Source organism: Impatiens glandulifera, chromosome 8, assembly GCF_907164915.1.
Source record: "Impatiens glandulifera chromosome 8, dImpGla2.1, whole genome shotgun sequence".
NCBI classification, from domain to species: domain Eukaryota; kingdom Viridiplantae; phylum Streptophyta; class Magnoliopsida; order Ericales; family Balsaminaceae; genus Impatiens; species Impatiens glandulifera.
Genome location: NC_061869.1, coordinates 5,704,748 through 5,724,825, shown reverse-complemented (window position 1 = coordinate 5,724,825; position 20,078 = coordinate 5,704,748). Strand labels below are relative to the sequence as shown.

The 20,078-nt window shown below is 31.6% G+C and overlaps 1 protein-coding gene across 1 annotated transcript; it reads left to right on the top strand.

The window, feature by feature from the left end:
- The first annotated feature begins 13,477 nt into the window (after positions 1-13,477).
- Positions 13,478-14,939, top strand: LOC124912779 (pumilio homolog 2-like). Its single transcript, XM_047453426.1, has 7 exons — positions 13,478-13,582; positions 13,686-13,765; positions 13,841-13,982; positions 14,057-14,164; positions 14,233-14,445; positions 14,539-14,733; positions 14,805-14,939. The coding sequence occupies exons 1-7, from the start codon at positions 13,478-13,480 to the stop codon at positions 14,937-14,939; spliced, it is 978 nt and encodes a 325-aa protein (XP_047309382.1).
- Positions 14,940-20,078: the final 5,139 nt, after the last annotated feature.

Genomic DNA, 20,078 nt, shown 5'->3' with positions numbered 1-20,078 from the left:
GAATTTTTTTTATTATTGTTGGATTGGTTTTAGTTAGTTTGTTCTAGTGGCTTGATAGTTAATCTAAAGTGAAGTGTCATAATAATGTTTTTAATATGATCAATAGATTTAAGACCACAACTAAATCGAATTGCTAAATCAAATTGTTGGTTCCCTACCACGTTTTCATAAATGGTTAGGCAATAATACTTTTAACTTTTTGGAGAGATTCTTCTTTAAGGAGATAAAATAGTTAAAAGAGTATGTTTGAGTAAGCTATTAGTTTTCGACCAAAGCAATATTAGTATAAGTTTGTGGTATATTTTTCATACGATTTTTTGTTCAAGGGCTAACATAAATATTTTCAAAAGTTTAGGATACATTTGGAATTTATTCTCGTGTTCATAGGAGGGGAGCATTTGACTGATTATTCTAAAATTTAATTTGATCCGAATTCGGAATACTAATTCGAATTAGCTATTTCGGATTGTATTGAGATATGATCGGATTGAGTTCAGATTCAATTAAATTCGGATTGAATTAAGATTATCCAAATAAAAATATATTTTTCAATTTGTTTTTTCTAAATTATATTCCACCTCAAAATAATATAATTTTTACTTATTTCCGCGAATCTCGATCAAATTTCTATTTTTGATTTATTTATTTAAAAAAAATCAGATACATATATTTTTACTATCAAATTTTAATTAGTTAACTGAAATATTCGAAACCAATGATTACAATAGACAAAATTAATTATAACACTAAAAAACTTAATAATAAATTTTTATATAAAATTAAGTTAATTAAACATTAAAATAAATCGAAAATAAAATAATTAAATATAAAAAATATTAAATTGAATTATTCAAACCATCCTCAATCAAATCAAGTATAATATGTAGTATAATATGTATTAACCAATATAATAATTTGAATTATGGACAAATATATATAATTTGGACTTAATATGAATAGGATAAAACAAATTGAATTTAACTATTGGTTCACACCTACAGTTAAATTGGAATATTAGAACTTTCATTCCTGAGTTTTATTGGACGTTAATTCGAAATATTAGAACTTTCATTCCTGAGTTTAATTGGACGTTAATTTGCTTCAAGATTTTTGAATTTGAAAGAAGAACACGAAGAATCACTCACCATGAAAGAGAATGATCGATCCCGTGTTTTTAGGTCTACCTCTCGCATCATCACTCGGATAGAACAAATCGTCTTTTCAATTGATTTGATGAATTTTTGCACATATTTCAATAGATGTGTATAGTGTAATACATTTTACACATATTTAAGTAAAATATAGAGTGTTTGTTCCATTTTTATATAAAAACACATGTAAATTAAATAGATAAGTTTTGGATTTTCTTTTACCGTTTTCTTTGTTTTAAGTGTAAACAATTTTTAAAAAATGATTGAAAAAAAAAATTATTTCGAGTTAAGCCTAGTAAGTCATCAGTAAAGTCGCCAAATAAGTTGTAGTGTTTCAATTTCTAATCTATATATATATAATGATGCTTAATTTTTAAAGTGTCCGGATTGCCGGGTCGAGAGCTGTGGTTAATTTGGATACTTGGGTCGGATTGTGGGTTGACCCGTTTTTAAATTAAAAATGCTAGAGGTATGTTTCGAACTTGCAACCTATCAAAACAAGTACAACTCTTTAACCAACTAGGCTACAAAGATTTTATATTTTAAATTAACACCAAATTTGATAAACGCGGGACGTTTTAATATTAATATAAGTTCACATTTTTAACTAACTAATCTATATATATATAATGATTCTTAATTTTTAAAGTGTCCGGATTGCCGGGTCGAGAGCTGTGGTTAATTTGGATACTTGGGTCGGATTGTGGGTTGACCCGTTTTTAAATTTAAAACGGTTAAAAATAAAATTAAAAATGCTAGAAGTATGTTTCGAACTTGCAACCTAACAAAAACAAGTACAACTCTTTAACCAACTAGGCTACAAAGATTTTATATTTTAAATTCAACACCAAATTTGATAAACGCGGGACGTTTTAATATTAATATAAGTTCAACTTTTTAACTAACTAATCTATATATATATAATGATGCTTAATTTTTAAAGTGTCCGGATTGCCGGGTCGAGAGCTGTGGTTAATTTGGATACTTGGGTCGGATTGTGGGTTGACCCGTTTTTAAATTTAAAACGGTTAAAAATAAAATTAAAAATGCTAGAAGTATGTTTCGAACTTGCAACCTAACAAAAACAAGTACAACTCTTTAACTTTATATTTTAAATTCAACACCAAATTTGATAAACGCGGGACGTTTTAATATTAATATAAGTTTAACTTTTTAACTAACTAATATATAATGATGTTGAATAAATGGATACTTGGGTCGGATTGTGGGTTGACCCACCCATAAATTTAAAACGGTTAAAAATAAAATTAAAAATGTTATCCGTAATTTTTTTTTTCACGTTTTTATATATTATTATTCATGCAAATGCACGGGCTAAATGCTAGTTCTCAAAAATAATCCGGAAATTGACTTTAAACTATAGAGTCACCCCTATTTTTTAGAAAAAGCATATCGTAACATCTCATAGAGTTCAATTACCGTTCTCAATCCACGACCAATATGACTCGAAACTTCCTTCGTAATTCTCGGAACTTCCTCGTATTTTCTGTTCGAGGGCTTACATTAACAATTTTCAGAAGTTTAAGATACATTTGGAACTTATCCCCGTTCATATCATCCCTCCCGCTTAATCCCGCATTTCTTCAGTTTTGCACCAACTGGTTTCTATTTGAGGGTTTACATAAATCTTGCATTCTTGAGTTTTAATTCGGAAGAAGGATGGACGATCGTCAAAACCCCGAGGATATGAGATTTCAGGTTAACTTACTATTATAATAATTTAACATGTTTTGAACATAGGTCTGATTAATAGATCAAAATTCCATGATATTTCACAACATAAATGCAGAATTATGCCTATAGATCCCCCTCCGATGAACTCTCAGATTTTGCTGGGCATTTTGTTGAGTCCAGGTAATTAGATTCTCGTTTATCTTGAAGAAAAAGAATAAGAATAGTAATAACTAGAAGTAACCTGTCTAAGCAGTCAGGATGTTATTGGTAGCCGGTTTATTCAAAGGCAGCTTGAAACTGTAACGCTAGAGGACAAAAATGAGGTCTTCCTGGAATTAAAACCTCATGCACTTGATCTAATGAAGGACAAGTTTGGGAGTCACGTAATCAGAAAGGTAAAAAGATGCCAATAATATGGTTTTGTGTTGGTAATTAAGTTTTAAGCTGATGGTATTTGTTGGTTTCAGTTCTTTGAACATGGACTAGATTTGCAGAAAAAAGAATTGGCTGAGGAACTTTTTGGTTATGTGTATAGACTTAGCCTTGATCAGTATGGTTGCAGAGTGATTCAGAAGGTAACATTCTGTTTGTTCAAATAAATGCTCTAATATGTATACAAATCTAATGTATATTTTGTTTCAATTTGAAGGCACTGGAAGTTGTTGATATGGACCAAAAGATAAGAATAGTTAGAGAGCTCGAAAATCATGTTGATATGTGTCTTTATGATCTGAATGCTAGCCATGTAATCAAAAAATGTGTTGAATGTGTTCCCGAAGAGAATACGGGGGTCATTGTTTCTGTTTGCATAGATCATATTGATAAATTGGCACAGCATATTTCTGGAAATTATATCATACAGGTTTTAATTTAAATCTATGACCTTTTTGTTGATTAATTCTTTCTTGGACAAACTCCCTTTTTATTCCTCTTCATATGAATAGGCTATATTGAAGTACTGCAAGAACCCATTGACCCAAAGCGGAGTGATTGATGGAATTGTATCATCTTTAGTCATCTTCTCAAAACATGGATTTGCTACTTATGTTGTTCAGTCTGTGGTTGAGCATGGAAAACCTGAGGACCGTTCTAAAATAGTTGAAAACTTAGCTGGAAACATAGTTCAGATGAGTCTGCACGTGTTTGGATCAAATGTCATTGAAAAATGTTTGATTTTTGGCAGTCATTATGACCGTAAACTTATCTTAAATGAGATTCTTGGATCCACGGATGGAAATGAGCCACTTCAGGTACCTTTTCTTTTTCTTGTCTTATTTAGGAATCTCTCCAAACTGATCCTTTTTTCAGAACTTTCTATTTTTAGTTTGCTCAGACTATAATGAAAGACCAGTTTAGAAACTACGTTGTACAGATGGTTCTGGAAACGGATCTTGTCACGATTTAAGCTGATGGTGTTGTGATTGATTGTTGTGTTGCAGAGAAAAGATTTTGCTGAGACTCTTTCTGGCTCTGTGTTGACACTTAGCCTTGATGTGTTTGGTGCCCGAGTGATCCAGAAGGCTTTGGAAGTTGTTGATATGGACCAAAAGATAAAAATCGTTAGAGAGCTCGATAATCATGTTGATACGTGTCTTTATGATCTGAAAGCTAACTATGTAATCCAGAAATGTGTTGAAATTGTTCCCGAAGAGCATACCGGGGTCATTGTTTCTGTTTGCATAGATCAAATTGTTGAATTGGCACAGGATACTTGTGGAACTTATATCATTCAGGTTTTAAATTAAAGCTGTGACCTTTTTGTTGATTAATTCTTTATTGGACAAACTCCCGTTTTATTCTTCTTCATGTGAATAGACTATCTTGAAGTATTGCAAGAACCCATTGACCCAGAGGGGAATGCTCGATGGAATTGTATCATCTCTAGTCATCTTCTCAAAACATGGATTTGCTACTTATGTTGTTCAGTCTGTAGTTGAGCATGGAAAACCTGAGGACCGTTCTAAAATAGTTGAAAAGTTAGCTGGAAACATAGTTGAGATGAGTCTGCACATGTATGGATTTAAAGTCATTGAGAAATGTTTGATTTTTGGCAGTAATTGTGACCGTAAACTTATCTTAAATGAGATTCTTGGATCCACGGATGGAAATGAGCCACTTCAGGTACCTTTTCTTTTCTTTTTCTTGTCTTATTTAAGAATCTCTCCAAACTGATATTTATTTTCAGAACTTTCTATTTTTAGTTTTCTCAGACAATAATGAAAGACCAGTTTGAAAACTACGTTTTACAGAAGGTTCTGGAAACGTGTGATGATGAGCAACGAGAGTTGATCTTGTCACGAATTAAGCTGATGGTGTTGTGATTGATTGTTGCGTTGCAGAGAAAAGAATTGGCTGAGAAACTTTGTGGTCATGTGCTTACACTTAGCATTGATCAGTATGGTCGCAGAGTGATTCAGAAGGTAACATTCTGTTTGTTCAAATAAATGCTCTTATATGTATACAAATCTAATATTTTTGTTTCAATTTGAAGGCACTGGAAGTTGTTGATATGGACCAAAAGATAAGAATAGTTAGAGAGCTCGAAAATCATGTTGATACGTGTCTTTATGATCCGAAAGCTAACTATGTAATCCGGAAATGTATTGAATATATTCCCGAAGAGCATACCGAGGTCATTGTTTCTATTTGCATAGCTCAAATTATTCAACTGGCCCAGCATACTTATGGATCGTTAATCATACAGGTTTTAAGCTGTGACATTTTTGTTGATTAATTCATTCTTGGACAAACTCCCTTTTTATTCTTCTTCTTCATGTGAATAGACTATATTGAAGTATTGCAAGAACCCATTGACCCAGAAGCGAGTGATCGATAGAATTGTATCATTTGCAGTCATCTTAGCAAAGAATGGATTTGCCAATTATGTTGTTCAGTTTGTGCTGGAGCATGGAAAACCTGAGGACCGTTCTAAAATAGTTGAAAGCTTAGCTGGAAACATAGTTCGGTTGAGCCTGAACAAGTTTGGATCGAACGTCATTCAGAAATGTTGGGTTTTGGGCCGTGATTGCGACCGCAAACTTATCTTAAATATGATTCTTGGATCTACGAATAGAATCGAGCCACTTCAGGTACCATTTTCTTTTCTTTTTCTTGGTTTATTTATTGAAACTTATCAAGAACTTTCTATTTTTGGTTTGGTCAGACAATAATGACAGGCCAGTTTGGAAAGTATGTTGTACGTACGATTCTGCAAACATGTAATGATGAGCAGCGAGAGTTGATCATGTCACAAATTAAGATTCATCGTCTTGAGAAATATTTGTCCAGAAATCTTGTCGCGAATTAAGATCCATCATCTATAGAAATATTTGTATAGGAAATACTGATTGAGTGATTGTGGATCGCTTCAAGAATCTAGCAAATGAGTATTCACAATCAAGGTTTGTAAGAGTTAGAAGTGTAAATGAAATATACACATTTGTTAGTATAGCTATATGATTTTCTTGAAATATTGGTACAAGTGTCAAAGAATTCAAATGAGACTCAATTGAGAGAATTTTCTTCAATTTTACAAGACCAGTATTAAATGATAAGACATCCCTAGGTTTGTTCTATCCTAATCGAAATGAAAAATATATTGAAGACTTTTCTTATTGGATGAAATCGATACGTTAAAATCGGTTTTATTCGTTTGTAAAAAAGTATTTCTAAATATTAGAATTATGTCTCGAATGGGCTACTCTATGGAATTTATCAAGAAATCATTACCTCTTCTCAAGGGAAAGAAAACGATCCTTGGACGAAAATGGGACAATAAAAAAGAGTTGAAGTCGGTTGAACTAAATATTTTAGATCCATTAGATTAATCTTGACAATGTACAAGATTATTTTCCAAATATTTGGCCAAAAGACTAAGAAATGCGGTTATTAATAAAATTGAAATTATGTTGGTAATTGAAAAAACAAAATTCTTTATAAAGGAGGGAGTTTCTTAGAAAAAATGTATCTCTCAACGTATATGATCTTCATTTCCCGTCTCCTGAAAAGAATGGTGAAAAATTTTCTATTGGTAACAATTGATTCTAACTTAACACGTCTAGTAACTTAACACATCTAGTTAGATGGGACATATTTTATTTCAACAAAATCATGGTGTCTAAGTGGTGTTGGAGTTTCGTGACAAGAAATTGAGAATTTAGGCAAAATTTATCCAGGGTAAATTCGAACAAAATTGGTTTGGTTGGTTCACTAAGACAATCAACGTAACAAAATTGGTTTCTAACTAAATACTACGACTTCTAAAATAATTAGATTAAATTGTCTTCAATAACTATCTTATTCAAAATTAGTCATTGCACATTAAATTAAATTCCGTAATAGTATTCTTATGGATTTTCTGAGAAGATGAAGGATACATTTGGAATTTATCCCCGTTCATAATCTTATTTTTCCCGCATTTCTTCAGTTTTGCTCCAACTGGTTTTCCATTTGAGGGTTTACATAAATCTTGCATTCTTTTTCTTCTTGTAGATTCTTGAGTTTTAATTTGGAAGAAGAAGAAGAAGATGGAGGGTTTCATATTTCAGGTTAACTTAGTATTTTGCTTTCAGGCCTTGATTTCCTTAATAATAATGTTTGAACAAGATTAATAATTTTGCAACATAAATGCAGAATATTTATGGCTATAGATCCCCCTCCTGCAAAGTCCATTATCTTGAACTCTCTGATTTTGTTGGACATCTTGTCGAGTCCAGGTAGTTATGTGATTCTCTGTTTATAATATGTAATCTTGAATAATAACAAGAAGTAACATGTCTGTCTAAGCAGTCGGGAGGCTATTGGAAGCCGGTTTATTCAACAGAAACTTGAAACTGCAACGGTAGAGGACAGAAATAAGGTCTTCCTGGAACTAAAACCTCATGCACTTACTCTAATGAAGGACAAGTTTGGGAGTCACCTTATCATATGGGTAAAAAAAGATGCCTTTAATTTGATTTTGTGTTGGTAATTAAGTTTTAAGATGATGATGTTTGTGGGTTTCAGTTCTTTGAACATGGACTAGATTTGCAGAGAAAAGGATTGGCTGAGGAACTTTTTGGTCATGTGTTTAGACTCAGCATTGATCAGCATGGTTACAGAGTGATTCAGAAGGTAACTTTCTGTTTGTTCTAATATGTATAGAAATCTAACATATATATTTTTGTTTCAATTCGAAGGCATTGGAAGTTGTTGATATGGACCAAAAGATAAAAATCGTTAGAGAGCTCGATAATCATGTTGATACGTGTCTTTATGATATGAAAGCTCACCATGTAATCGAGAAATGTGTTGAATGTGTTCCTGAAGAGCATACCGGGATCATTGTTTCTGTTTGCATAGATCAAATTGTTAAATTGGCACAACATACTTCTGGAAATTATATGTTACAGGTTTTAATTTAAAGCTGTGACCTTTTTGTTGATTAATTCTTTCTTGGACAAACTCCCTTTTTATTCTTCTTCATATGAATAGACTATATTGGAGTATTGCAAGAACCCATTGACCCAGCGACGAGTGATCGATGGAATTCTATCATCTGTAGTCATCTTAGCAAACAATGGATTTGGCAATCATGTTGTTCAGTCTGTGCTGGAGCTTGGAAAACCCGAGGAGCGTTCTAAAATAGTTGAAAAGTTAGCTGAAAACATAGTTGAGGTGAGCCTCAACAAGTTTGGATCGAACGTAATTCGGAAAAGTTTGTTTTATGGCAGTCATTGTGACCGTAGACTTATCTTAAATGCGATTCTTGGAACCACGAATAGAAATGAGTCACTTCAGGTACAAATTTTATTTTCTTGGTTTATTTATTGAAACTTATGAAGTTTTTATTTTGGTCATCAGGCAATAGTTTCAGGTCGGTTTGGAAATTTTATTTTACGTACGGTTATGAAAACGTGTGATAACTTCGCGAATTAAGATTCATGGTTCGGAGAAATATTTGTCCCAAAATGACTGATCGCTTCAAGAATCTAGCTAGTTGTTTATGGAGGTATTCGCAATTAGGGTTTTTAAGAATTACAAGTGTAAATGAAATATACATATTTGTTAGTATAGCTATACAATGTTTTTGAAATATTATTATAAATATTGGTATTTTATGTATGTTGGTGTTATTTCTATTGTCAATGTTATGTTTAATCATAAGTGAAATGAAATATTAATATTTTTTATACTTACTAAATTAAAATAGCATTACATCATAATGAAGGTCTAACATAAATAAAGTTAGAGGAAGATATTCATTTTTTCTTAAATCTCTGCGGTGTTCTGAGATAAGTTGGTGAGCAAAAGAGTCATTTACAATAAATAGTTGATTCAAAGAATGTATCGATATAAGGTTTGATTTGGTTAGATAGATTATTATTTACATGAGGAGAACTAAGATTTGATTTGCACAATGTAATTAATTTTTATATATTTATAATTTAATATAAATAAATTCATTAATTATATATATATATATATATATATATTTAAAAATAAATAAAAAAGAAAAATAATTAGTTGGAGTAAAAAAATAATTAATGAATTTTATATTAATTTTTTATTTTAATTTGACCTGTATTTTTAATGAATCTTAATTTATGGATAAGATCTAGGCTTTGTGAGTATGTTCCTTCATGGTAGGTGTTTTCTTGGGAGTATGTTTGTTGATGGTGTTGTGTTTTATCTTGCTAGGACATCGAAGCTCTAAATAAAATAAAAAAGAGAAAATGAATCAAGAAAATTAAGGAGTGTAGAGAGAATCAGGATATGGATGCCTCAAATCTGAGATTCTTGAAACGATCCGTAAATAACGCAAGAAAAAAGAACACAAAAACAAAAAGACAAATGGGAAGAATGCCAATTTTACATACCAAGTTGTAAGAAGGTGTCAAATTTACTTATTAAGTATCAAAATTCTATTTATATGTATGAACTTGTCAAAAAGTGTCAAATATATTTAAAATAACAGAAATGTTAAACAGTGTTAAAAATTTGCCACATGTAATATTCACATATTTTTATTTTTTTAAATTGACACTACTTTAATTATTTTTTATTCAAACAAAACATTAAAATCTTTTCTTATTTATTTTCTCTTTCTTTACCCTCACAACTCACCATTTTCTTTAAATATTTCTCTCTTCATTTCTCCATCTATGAGTAATTTTATTATTAATAATAATATTTAATTGATTAATTATAAAAATTGTTCTAAAAAGTAACGAGTTATTAAGACTTCGCCATAGCGCAATTTAGGATTCGACCAACAAAGACTTCACCACAACATTGACAATTTAGGATTCAATCAATGAATGTTTCAACCAATGATGATGATAGTGTAAGGTTTAACTGAGAAAGACTTGGATTTGGGGGTTACGTCTGGGAGCTGATAAAGTTTAACAGGGTGAGTATTATGAAAACTAAAATTAAAACAAGTCAGTTAAGGGAGATTTTACCTTGATTCGGCATTGTCCGCTAATGGCGACAATGATTTAGGGTTCGACTAATGAAGATTTTGGTCACAACGTCTATGATTTAGGAATCGGCCAACAAAAACTTCTACCAACGATGATGACTATTTAAAGTTCAGTTATGGAGCACTTAGAGGTTAGAAGAAGGTAAAAATCGAAAAGAACTTGAGTTAATCAAAGAGAGAAAAGTTAGAAAAAAAATGAAGAGTTGTGGAGGGATGAGAGATAAAGTAAAAACAAGTTTTGTTTAAATGAAAAAATAATTAAAGTAATGTCAATTTAAAAAAATAAAAAATATGTGGATATTACATGTGGCAAAAATTTTAACACCGTTTAACATTTCTGTCATTTTAAATATATTTGACACTTTTTGACAAATTCATATATATAAATAGAATTTTGATACTTAATAAGTAAATTTGACACCTTCCTAACTTGGTGTGTAAAATTGACATTCTTCCCAAAGACAAATACATATTTATAGTGGTTTACTCAGAGTTACGTCTACTTTAGTCGCCAATAGGCAATAAATTTCAATATGAAGAAGAATAAATACAAAATTTTTGCATCACAGTATTTATCTCTTTAAAATTTTGATTTACCCTTAAAAAAAAAAAAAAAAAAAAATCTTAACAACATCATTGTCCACTAAGGAAATTTTTGTAAAATTTTTGGTATGATTCAGGATCTCATTAGTACATAATCTAAGAAAAAACGAAATCAAATATGGAATTAAGTGTTTGATAAAATGTCTGAGAGGAAATTTCTAAAAAGAATTATTTGGTAAAGAGATAAAATCACTCAACCCTTTATTCATAAGCCATGCCAAAAAGTCATCTAAGTCAAGACTCCTTCTCTTTGCAAATTTCAAAACCAAGAGTGGTTGACCTTGGTCAACGGTCTAAAACTTAAAAATAAAAAGTTGAAGCAGCCCTTTATTTGTTTTCAATATTTCAATTTCTCCTCCAACTTATTTTTCATCCAATTTTGGAAATAAACTTTTTAGAGGAATTTTTTTTATTTTAAACATTTTTACTCTTTAATTATATTAAAATATTTTATAAGAAATTTAAAAAATACAAAAAAAAATTAATTATTTTGACCCCAAAAAAAATCCAATTTTGGACATGTTCGTCCTAACCATTCCCCCGCTCTACAGGTTTTCTTGTCACAATCACGGCTCTTAAAATAGACAAAGTGAATAAACGCTTTGTAAAAATCGAAATGGTTGATGAACGTGTTGAGACCGTCTTAGCCACCGAGTTTAGGGACTTGCAGTCCATGATGAAGAAGCGGTTCCGGTTACGCAATACTTACTACTATTTCCCTCCTCAACCTGAACCCAATCCAAACAATGCTACTATCAGCCAAACCAACCCTTTCGAGGTTTCTAGCTCTCATAACCCGGATGAAGATGGCGATGACAATGTTTCAACTCGGGTTCATCCAGGGCCGGCCCTGGGGTAAGGCATTGGCATAGTCCCCACTTTTATAGGCCCCATTTTTTATATTTAATAATATTATTTTTTCCTTTTTTTCTCATTTAATATTAAATATATATTATAAAAATAACTTTTTTTTATCTCTTTTTAGTCTGTATTATAATATATTAATTGTTTATATTTTATTTTATTAATTAAAATTAATTTTATTTTTTTTTACTATTTTAGGACCTACAAAATTTAAATTTGCATAGGCCCCAAAATCTCAGAACTTCCCAGGGCCCGGCCCTGGGTTCATCTTATCACCCGAGCATTCGTAGTTGCTCATGGACCGAATGTTACTATTGATCCGACCCATGGAGGCCCAGTCAATAAATATGAAAAGATGATGGCTGAAGTGAAAGCCATGAAAGTTGGTCTAGCTAGAAAGTGCCAGCAATGGGAAGTTGTCAAGAGCTTGACATGATTGGGATAAGGGGTTGAGCGATGTCAAAAAAGTTGTTATTCCACATGATCTTATGCCCGATCTCGAGAAGTTTATGGGAAACAAAGACCCCTCGATGTTCATACAATTGTACTTAAAATCGATGCCCTTACAGCTTAACGACGCCACACTGCTCCAACTATTTCCTCTCTACCACGATGACGTTGCTTTGAGGTGGTACTTACAGAGAAAAATAGTTGATGTCACTACGATAAACGAGTTGGCCGAAAACTTCACTGAAAGGTTCAACATGTACTTGACCTAAAAAGACTAGAGAAAAAACTAAAAACACGTTAGGTAGGGTGATAACGAGTCATTTGACGCTTTCATCAACCGTTGGAAGGTAGTGGTTGCTGGCATTGACTCACCTTCGGAAGAGAAGCAACAGATAGACATGATTCTGGAAAACTTGAACGAGCAATATAGTGTTAGTGTTGCATCAAAGACTTCATCGACATTGAAAAACTGATTAGGATAGACATCAATCTCGATGATGCCTATTCTAAGAGAAAAAGGGAAAAAAAAGATGGTTTCTTCATATTAGTCAACTAATCGATATAGTGGCAATAGCAACAACCGCAACCCTAAACCCTAAACCCTAACCACAAAGTAGAGATAATTGTTTTTCATATATGTAATTGAATTTTGATTAATAAATAAGTAATTTATTAACTTTTAAAAGATTATAATATTTTGATGATTGAAATTTATAATTTTGTTTTAAGTAATAATTTTTTGAATTTATAAAATTTTAAAAAATAATAAAAACGTCTTAATAGATTTACTGGCGTATATTCATCTCTTACCGACACATATTTATATGTCGACTCTATTTTACTGGCATTTATGTATGTACCGGTAAACTTTCTTTTGACACATATATACGCCGCAAAATACTTAATTATGTGCCGGTTTTTGTTGTAATGTGGTTAGTTAAGCTAGTGTGAAAGTTGGCTTGATCATGTTTCTAAATATGATCAATAGATTTGAGACCGCAACTAAAGCAATAATAGTAGAAGTTCGTGGCATAATTTTCGTACGATTTTCTGTTAAAGGGCTAACTTAAATAATTCAATACATTTGGAATTTATCCCGTTCATATCCTTCCTGCTTTTCTTCAGTTATGCTTCAACTGGTTTCCATTTGAGGGTTTACATAAATCTTGATGATCTTTTTCTATTGAAGAAAAGATTTTAGACTGATCGGAATATTAGAATCTTTCATTCTTGAATTCGGAAGAAGAGCACGATGGACGAAGGATCGATCGGAAACGAGATAGACAGCGAGAGACAAGAAACAGATGATGGTGAAAACCCTAAGTTGCCGCCAACTACGGTATCCAAAGAGGATCAGGTTAGTTAACCTAGTATTTTTCTTTCAGGCCTTGATTTCCTTAATATGTTTGAACAAGATTAATAGGTCCAAATTCCTTGATAATTTTGCAACATAAATGCAGAATGATGCCTATAGTTCCCCCTCCAGCGAAATCCATTATCTTCAACTCTCAGATTTTGTTGGGTATCTTGTTGAAACCAGGTAATTATATCATTTATATGATTCTCTCGTTTATCTTGAAAAAGAACAATAACAAGAAGTAACCTGTCTAAGCAGTCAGGAGGCTATTGGAAGCAGGTTTATTGTACAGAAGCTTGAAACTGCAACGATAGAGGACAGAAATAAGGTCTTCCTGGAACTAAAACCTCATTCACTTACTCTAATGAATGACAAGTTTGGGAGTCACGTTATCATATGGGTAAAAAAAGATTCCTATAATTTGATTTTGTGTTGGTAATTAAGTTTTAAGATGATGGTGTTTGTTGGTTTCAGTTCTTTGAACATGGACTAGATTTGCAGAGAAAAGGATTGGCTGAGGAACTTTTTGGTCATGTGTTTAGACTTAGCATTGATCAGCATGGTTACAGAGTGATTCAGAAGGTAACATTCTGTTTGTTCATATAAAATGTATAGAAATCTAATATATATATTTGTGTTTCAATTTGAAGGCATTGGAACTTGTTGATATGGTCCAAAAGATAAAAATCGTTAGAGAGCTCGATAATCATGTTGACACGTGTCTTTATGATTCGAAAGCTAACTATGTAATCCAGAAATGTGTTGAATTTGTTCCTGAAGAGCATACGGGGGTCATTGTTTTTGCTTGCATAGATCAAATTGTTAAATTGGCACAACATACTTATGGAACTAATATCATACAGGTTTTTGTTGATTAATTCTTTCTTGGCCAAACTTCCTATGAATAGACTATAGTCATCTTAATAAACAATGTATTTGCCAATTATGCTGTTCAGTTTGTGCTGGAGCATGGAAAACCTGAGGACCGTTTTAAAATAGCTGAAAAGTTAGCTGAAAACATAGTTGAGGTGAGCCTGAGCAAGTTTGGATCGAAAGTCATTCAGAAATGTTTGTTTTATGGCAGTCATTGTGACCGTAGACTTATCTTAAATGCGATTCTTGGATCCTCGGATAGAAATAAGTCACTTAAGGTACCCTTTTCTTTTCTTTTTCTTGGTTTATTTATTGAAACTTATCAGTACTTTCTATTTTTGGTCATCAGACAATAGTGAAAGGCCAGTTTGGAAAGTTTGTTGTACTTACTGTTCTGAAAACGTCTGATGGTGAGCAACGAGAGTTGATCTTGTCGCGAATTAAGATGTATCGTCTAGAGAAATATTTGTCCCAGAAAGACTGATCCTTCAAGAATCTAGCTAGTTGTTTCTGGAGATATTCTAATTAGGGTTTTTAAGAGTTACCTATACACATTTGTATAGCTATATGATGTTTTTGAAATATTATTACAAATATTGGGCAAATGAGTCATTTTAATAGAGGAAGTTGTGACCAACAAAAGGTACACTAAAACAAATTTTTTTCTTAAATCTTAATTCAATTTTGCAGTTTTTAAGAAAATTTGTCAATATTCAATGTGTTACATTAAACATGAACAAAATATGTATATATTCTAGGGCTAGGTCTAGATGCATGTTATTGACTTACCACTTCCTATTCCTATTACATTGTTTAGTTCAATTTTAAACTTTTTTTTAAATGATCCGGGTGTGAGAATACAAATTCCTAATTTTTAGGACACGAGTTTTCATATTTTATCACTGTTTTATGTGTCTCCACAAATTCAGATGATGAGATTGCGTAAGAAATAACTTATCAATGAATGATATATTTATAACCTCATTTTTAACTATTAACAAAATGTATAGCATGATTTCAATAATCACTTAAAGTGTTTAAATAAATATAAATAAATAATACTAGATTAATCCAAGTGTATTTGTGAAACCAATACATGTACGTAACAATGTTAAAATACGTTAATAATTAGAGGATAAAAAGTTAACATCACGAGCGATAAGAAATTATAATTGTTTAAAATAAAAAATCATATGTTATATTATTTTCTTAATTATGTCTCTCAAGATCATAATTTATTATAAATAGAAAACTTATTATTTAAATATTTTTCAGAAGTTGAGGGATACATTTGGAATTTATCCCCTTTCAAATCATTCCCGCCTTAATTCTGTTTGTCCAACTGATTTTCATTTTCTTGAATTTCTTGTCTTCTTATTTCAGTATATATAATATTTCACTTGAAGAACAAATATTTTAGATCATAATATTATAACCTATCATTCTTGAGTTTTATTTAAATCTCCGAATTCGGAAGAAGATCGATGGACCACCCAGGATTGCTCAAAAGCTCGAAACAAGAAACAAAAGTTGGTGTAAAGCTCGGAGCCCCAAAGTTATTGCCGCCTTTGCTACTCCAAGTTATTGTCCATTTCCTTTCTATTTCCTTCATGATTTTATACAAGATTAGTTCATGATATAACTTATAATGCAGAATTATGGCCATACTGATCAAAATATACTAGTGCATTTGCGACAAAGAACAATCGAACGTTTTGAACTCTCCGAAATTAAGGGACATTTGGTTGAGGTCAGGTAATTAGATTCTAGTTTATCTTGAAAATGGTAAAACATTGAAAATGATTTTTTTTAAATATGTAACATGTTTAGTAAGGATCAACTTGGAAGTTGGTTTGTTCAAAACAAGCTTAGGACTGCATCTTTAGAGGAAAAAAATGAAGTTTTCCTTGAATTGGTACCTCATGCATTGGATCTAATGAAAAACAGATTTGGGAATTTGGTTATTCAAAAGGTAAAAACATGTCTAAATTTGATTTTGTATTGGTGAATTTCGAACTGATGATGTTGGTTTCAGTTCTTTCAACATGGGCAAGATTTGCAGAGAAAAATTTTGGTTGATGAATTTGTTGGGCGTGTGTATGATCTTAGCATGAATCGGAATGCTTGCAGAGTGATTCAGAGGGTAACATTTTGTTTGTTCAAATGCTTTCAGTTCATATATATAGAAATCTAATATTTTTGTTTCAATTTGAAGGCATTGGGAATTGTTGATGTTGAACAAAAGATAAGAATCGTTAGTGAGCTCAATCCTGTTGTTCATAGGTGTCTTTTTGATGGGAGTGCTAAACATGTAATCTACAAATGTGTTAAATGTGTTCCCCGAGAGCAAAACGCGGTCATTTTTTCTGCTTGCATCAATCAAACTGCTAAATTGCTAAAGTGTGATCAAGGTGCTTCCATCATAGAGGTTTTTAATTCTTTCTTGACCAATCTTCATTTTTTATTCAAGAATTGCAAGAACCATGGAATTGTATCATCTTTATTCATGTTCTGAAAAAATGAATTCGCCAATTATGTTGTTCAGTTTATGCTGGAGCATGGAAAACCGGAGGATCGTACTAAAATAATTGAAAATTTATCTGGAAAAATAGTTGAGTTGAGTGTACACAAATATAGATCAAAAATCATTCGGGATTGTTTGAAATTTGGCAATCATTCTGACCGCAGACATATCATAAATGAGATTCTTGGATCCACAGATGAAAAACAGCTACTTTGGGTACCTTTTCTTTAAATGAGATTTTCTCCAAACTGATCTTTTTTTCAAAGTTTACTATTTTTGGTTTCAGTTCTATGAACGTTGGATGCCTTGGTATAGAAGATATTGGAATGTGACTCGTCCTGGCTTTGTGTTAATACTTAGCCATAATTTGTATGGTTGCAGAGTGATTGAGATGGCACTAGAATTATCAGATATGCACCTAAAGATAAGAATAGTTAGAGAGCTCGAAAAAAATATCAATATGTATATTTATGATCCGAATGCTAACCATGCAATCCAAAAATGTATTCAATTTGTTCCCGAAGAAGATATCGCGCTCATTGTTACTACTTGCTTAGATCAAATTGATAAATTGGCAAACCATACTCCAGGAGGTTTTATCATAGAGGTTTTAAACTGTTACATTTTGTTGATTCATTCTTTCTTCTTCATCTGAATGTATTCCGTTAACTTTTTCTTCATGATGTGAATAGAGATTATTGAAGTATTGCAAGAATCCAATGACTCAAACTAGATTGATTGATGGAATTGTATCATCTATATTGATCTTGGCAAATAATCCATATGGAAATCATATTGTTCAGGTATCATTTGTTGTTTTTTTCATTTTTTTTTTGTTTTTCCTATAGTATAACAATTGATCCCCATAAATATTGATGAGTTCAGCATATATTTATGAATGGAAAACCCGAGGATCAATCTAGGATAGTTGAAAAGTTCAGGGGAAGCATTGTTCGAATGTGCCAGCATAAGTTTGCATCGAACGTTATTAGATATTGTGTGATTTTAAGCAGTCGTGGTGACCGTAAACTTATTGTAAATGAGATTATTGGATCAACTGGTGGGAATGAGCCACTTCAGGTATCTTTTCTTTCATTTTTTGGAATTATTGAAGAATGAATTTCTCCAAAATGATCTTCTTTTCTTGATTTGGTCAGACAATAATGCAATACCAGTGTGGACAGCACATTGTAAAGGTGGCTCTGGCATCGTGTGACGATGAACAAGTTAGGATGATCTTGTCGAGAATTGAGAACTTTGATCCGGATAATAGTTTTCTTAGGAGATACAATGGGAATCGTGTCAATAATCTAGCTGTTGTTGGAGATACAAATTCTTTAGCAGATAACAATAATTGATTATCAAGAATCTCATGTTTTGGTGTAGTTTTCAGGAGTGAGTTAGTAGTGTGAATGAAATATACACAAACTTTGGTACAATAATAATATAGCTATATAATTTTGGTACAAATTAATGTTAAGAAGATGACAATATGATCATATTTTATTTTATTTTATTTAGCTATTTGCATATATGATAAAAAAATATATTTCTTCTACCAAAAGTATTGGAATGGTATTAAAGGCGATGTCTTTTTTTTAACTAAAACAAAGAGTAAGTAAATAAATAGAGAATTGCACAGATGTCTTACCCTTTTCATATCATTGTATGTCAAAAAAAAAACATAAATCATTATTAAGTTTCTAAATTTCTATTATTGAAATCCTACTTACTATTGTCATATATGATAAAAGGTTATGATCATCTTCAAATAATTTTGACATATTTCACCCATAAACATTTTTTTATTCAAAAGTCATTTTACTTTTGTCATTGAAGGGTGTTTCATTTATTTCTCGTCACTCAAATTTAAATTAGTGTTTTATTTCATGTGATATTTTATTTTGTCAAATCGAATTTTTTCATCCGAAGTTTTATAATTCGAATAATACTTTCAGTGGTTGGTGGGTCGTTTTTTGCTCGTAGCCTCTTATTTAGGAATGACAATGGGGAATAGAGCGGGGAATGCATATATCATTCCCGTCCCATTCTATTTCGAGGATTTCTTTGTACTACCATTCCTGCTCCGTTTCGTTTTGGGAATCCCCTTATATCTAAGGATGGTAATTTGAAACCGCTCTACAAAAACATAGTTTTTTTTCCAAAACCGTACGGGAATGGGGCGGGGATGGTATTTGTGTCCCCGGCCCCGACTCGTCCCGATTTCACCCTGATTCTGCCCCGAACACCATAAACATAATTAAATATATTAAATCACCAATATATTTATTTATTCACTATATTTTATAAGAGTAGTAAGGTTATTTCTTTATAATAATATAAATTTTTAATATAATATAATATATATTATATTAAAATATTGGTTTATATAATTTTATTGTATAATTTTTATTTAAAAAAAAAATTATTAATGATGCTCTGCGGGATTCTCAAAATCGAAAAAATCGAACGAAACGGGGATGATATTAAAAAATCTCCAAAATTATATTATATTTAATTATGTTTACTAGTGTTCGGGGCAGATTTAGAGTGAGGTCATAATGGAATTACCCCATTCCTGTTTAATTTCGGGATAGTCGTTCATAACGGGTCAGTTCGAATCAAAAATTACGTTACGACGAGATTTATAATTGTCTGATGATCATTTCTCGAAACAATGTTTATCCTTCTCTTACTAGAAAAAAAAGAAGAAGATAAAGTTACGTGATTTTGAATTACTTGTTTTCAATAAAGAGTGATTGTAACTAATATTTTTATTATCTTTACAAGTTTTTCACTTTTATGACAATGTGTACTTGATAAAATTAAAATATATGTTTGAGGGGTTACATAAACATTTCTAAGAAGTTCAATGATACATTTGGAATATATCCCCTCTTTCATATCTTCCCGCCTTTCTTCAGTTTCTCTTCGGCAGTTCCATTTGAAGTGATCTTGCATTTGATCCTTTCATTCTTGATGGACGAAGAAGGATCGATCGGAAACGAGATAGATAGCGATAGAAAAGAAACAGATGATCGTCAAAACCGCAAAGAGAGTTGCAGATTTCAGGTTAACTTAGTATTTTGCTTTCAGATC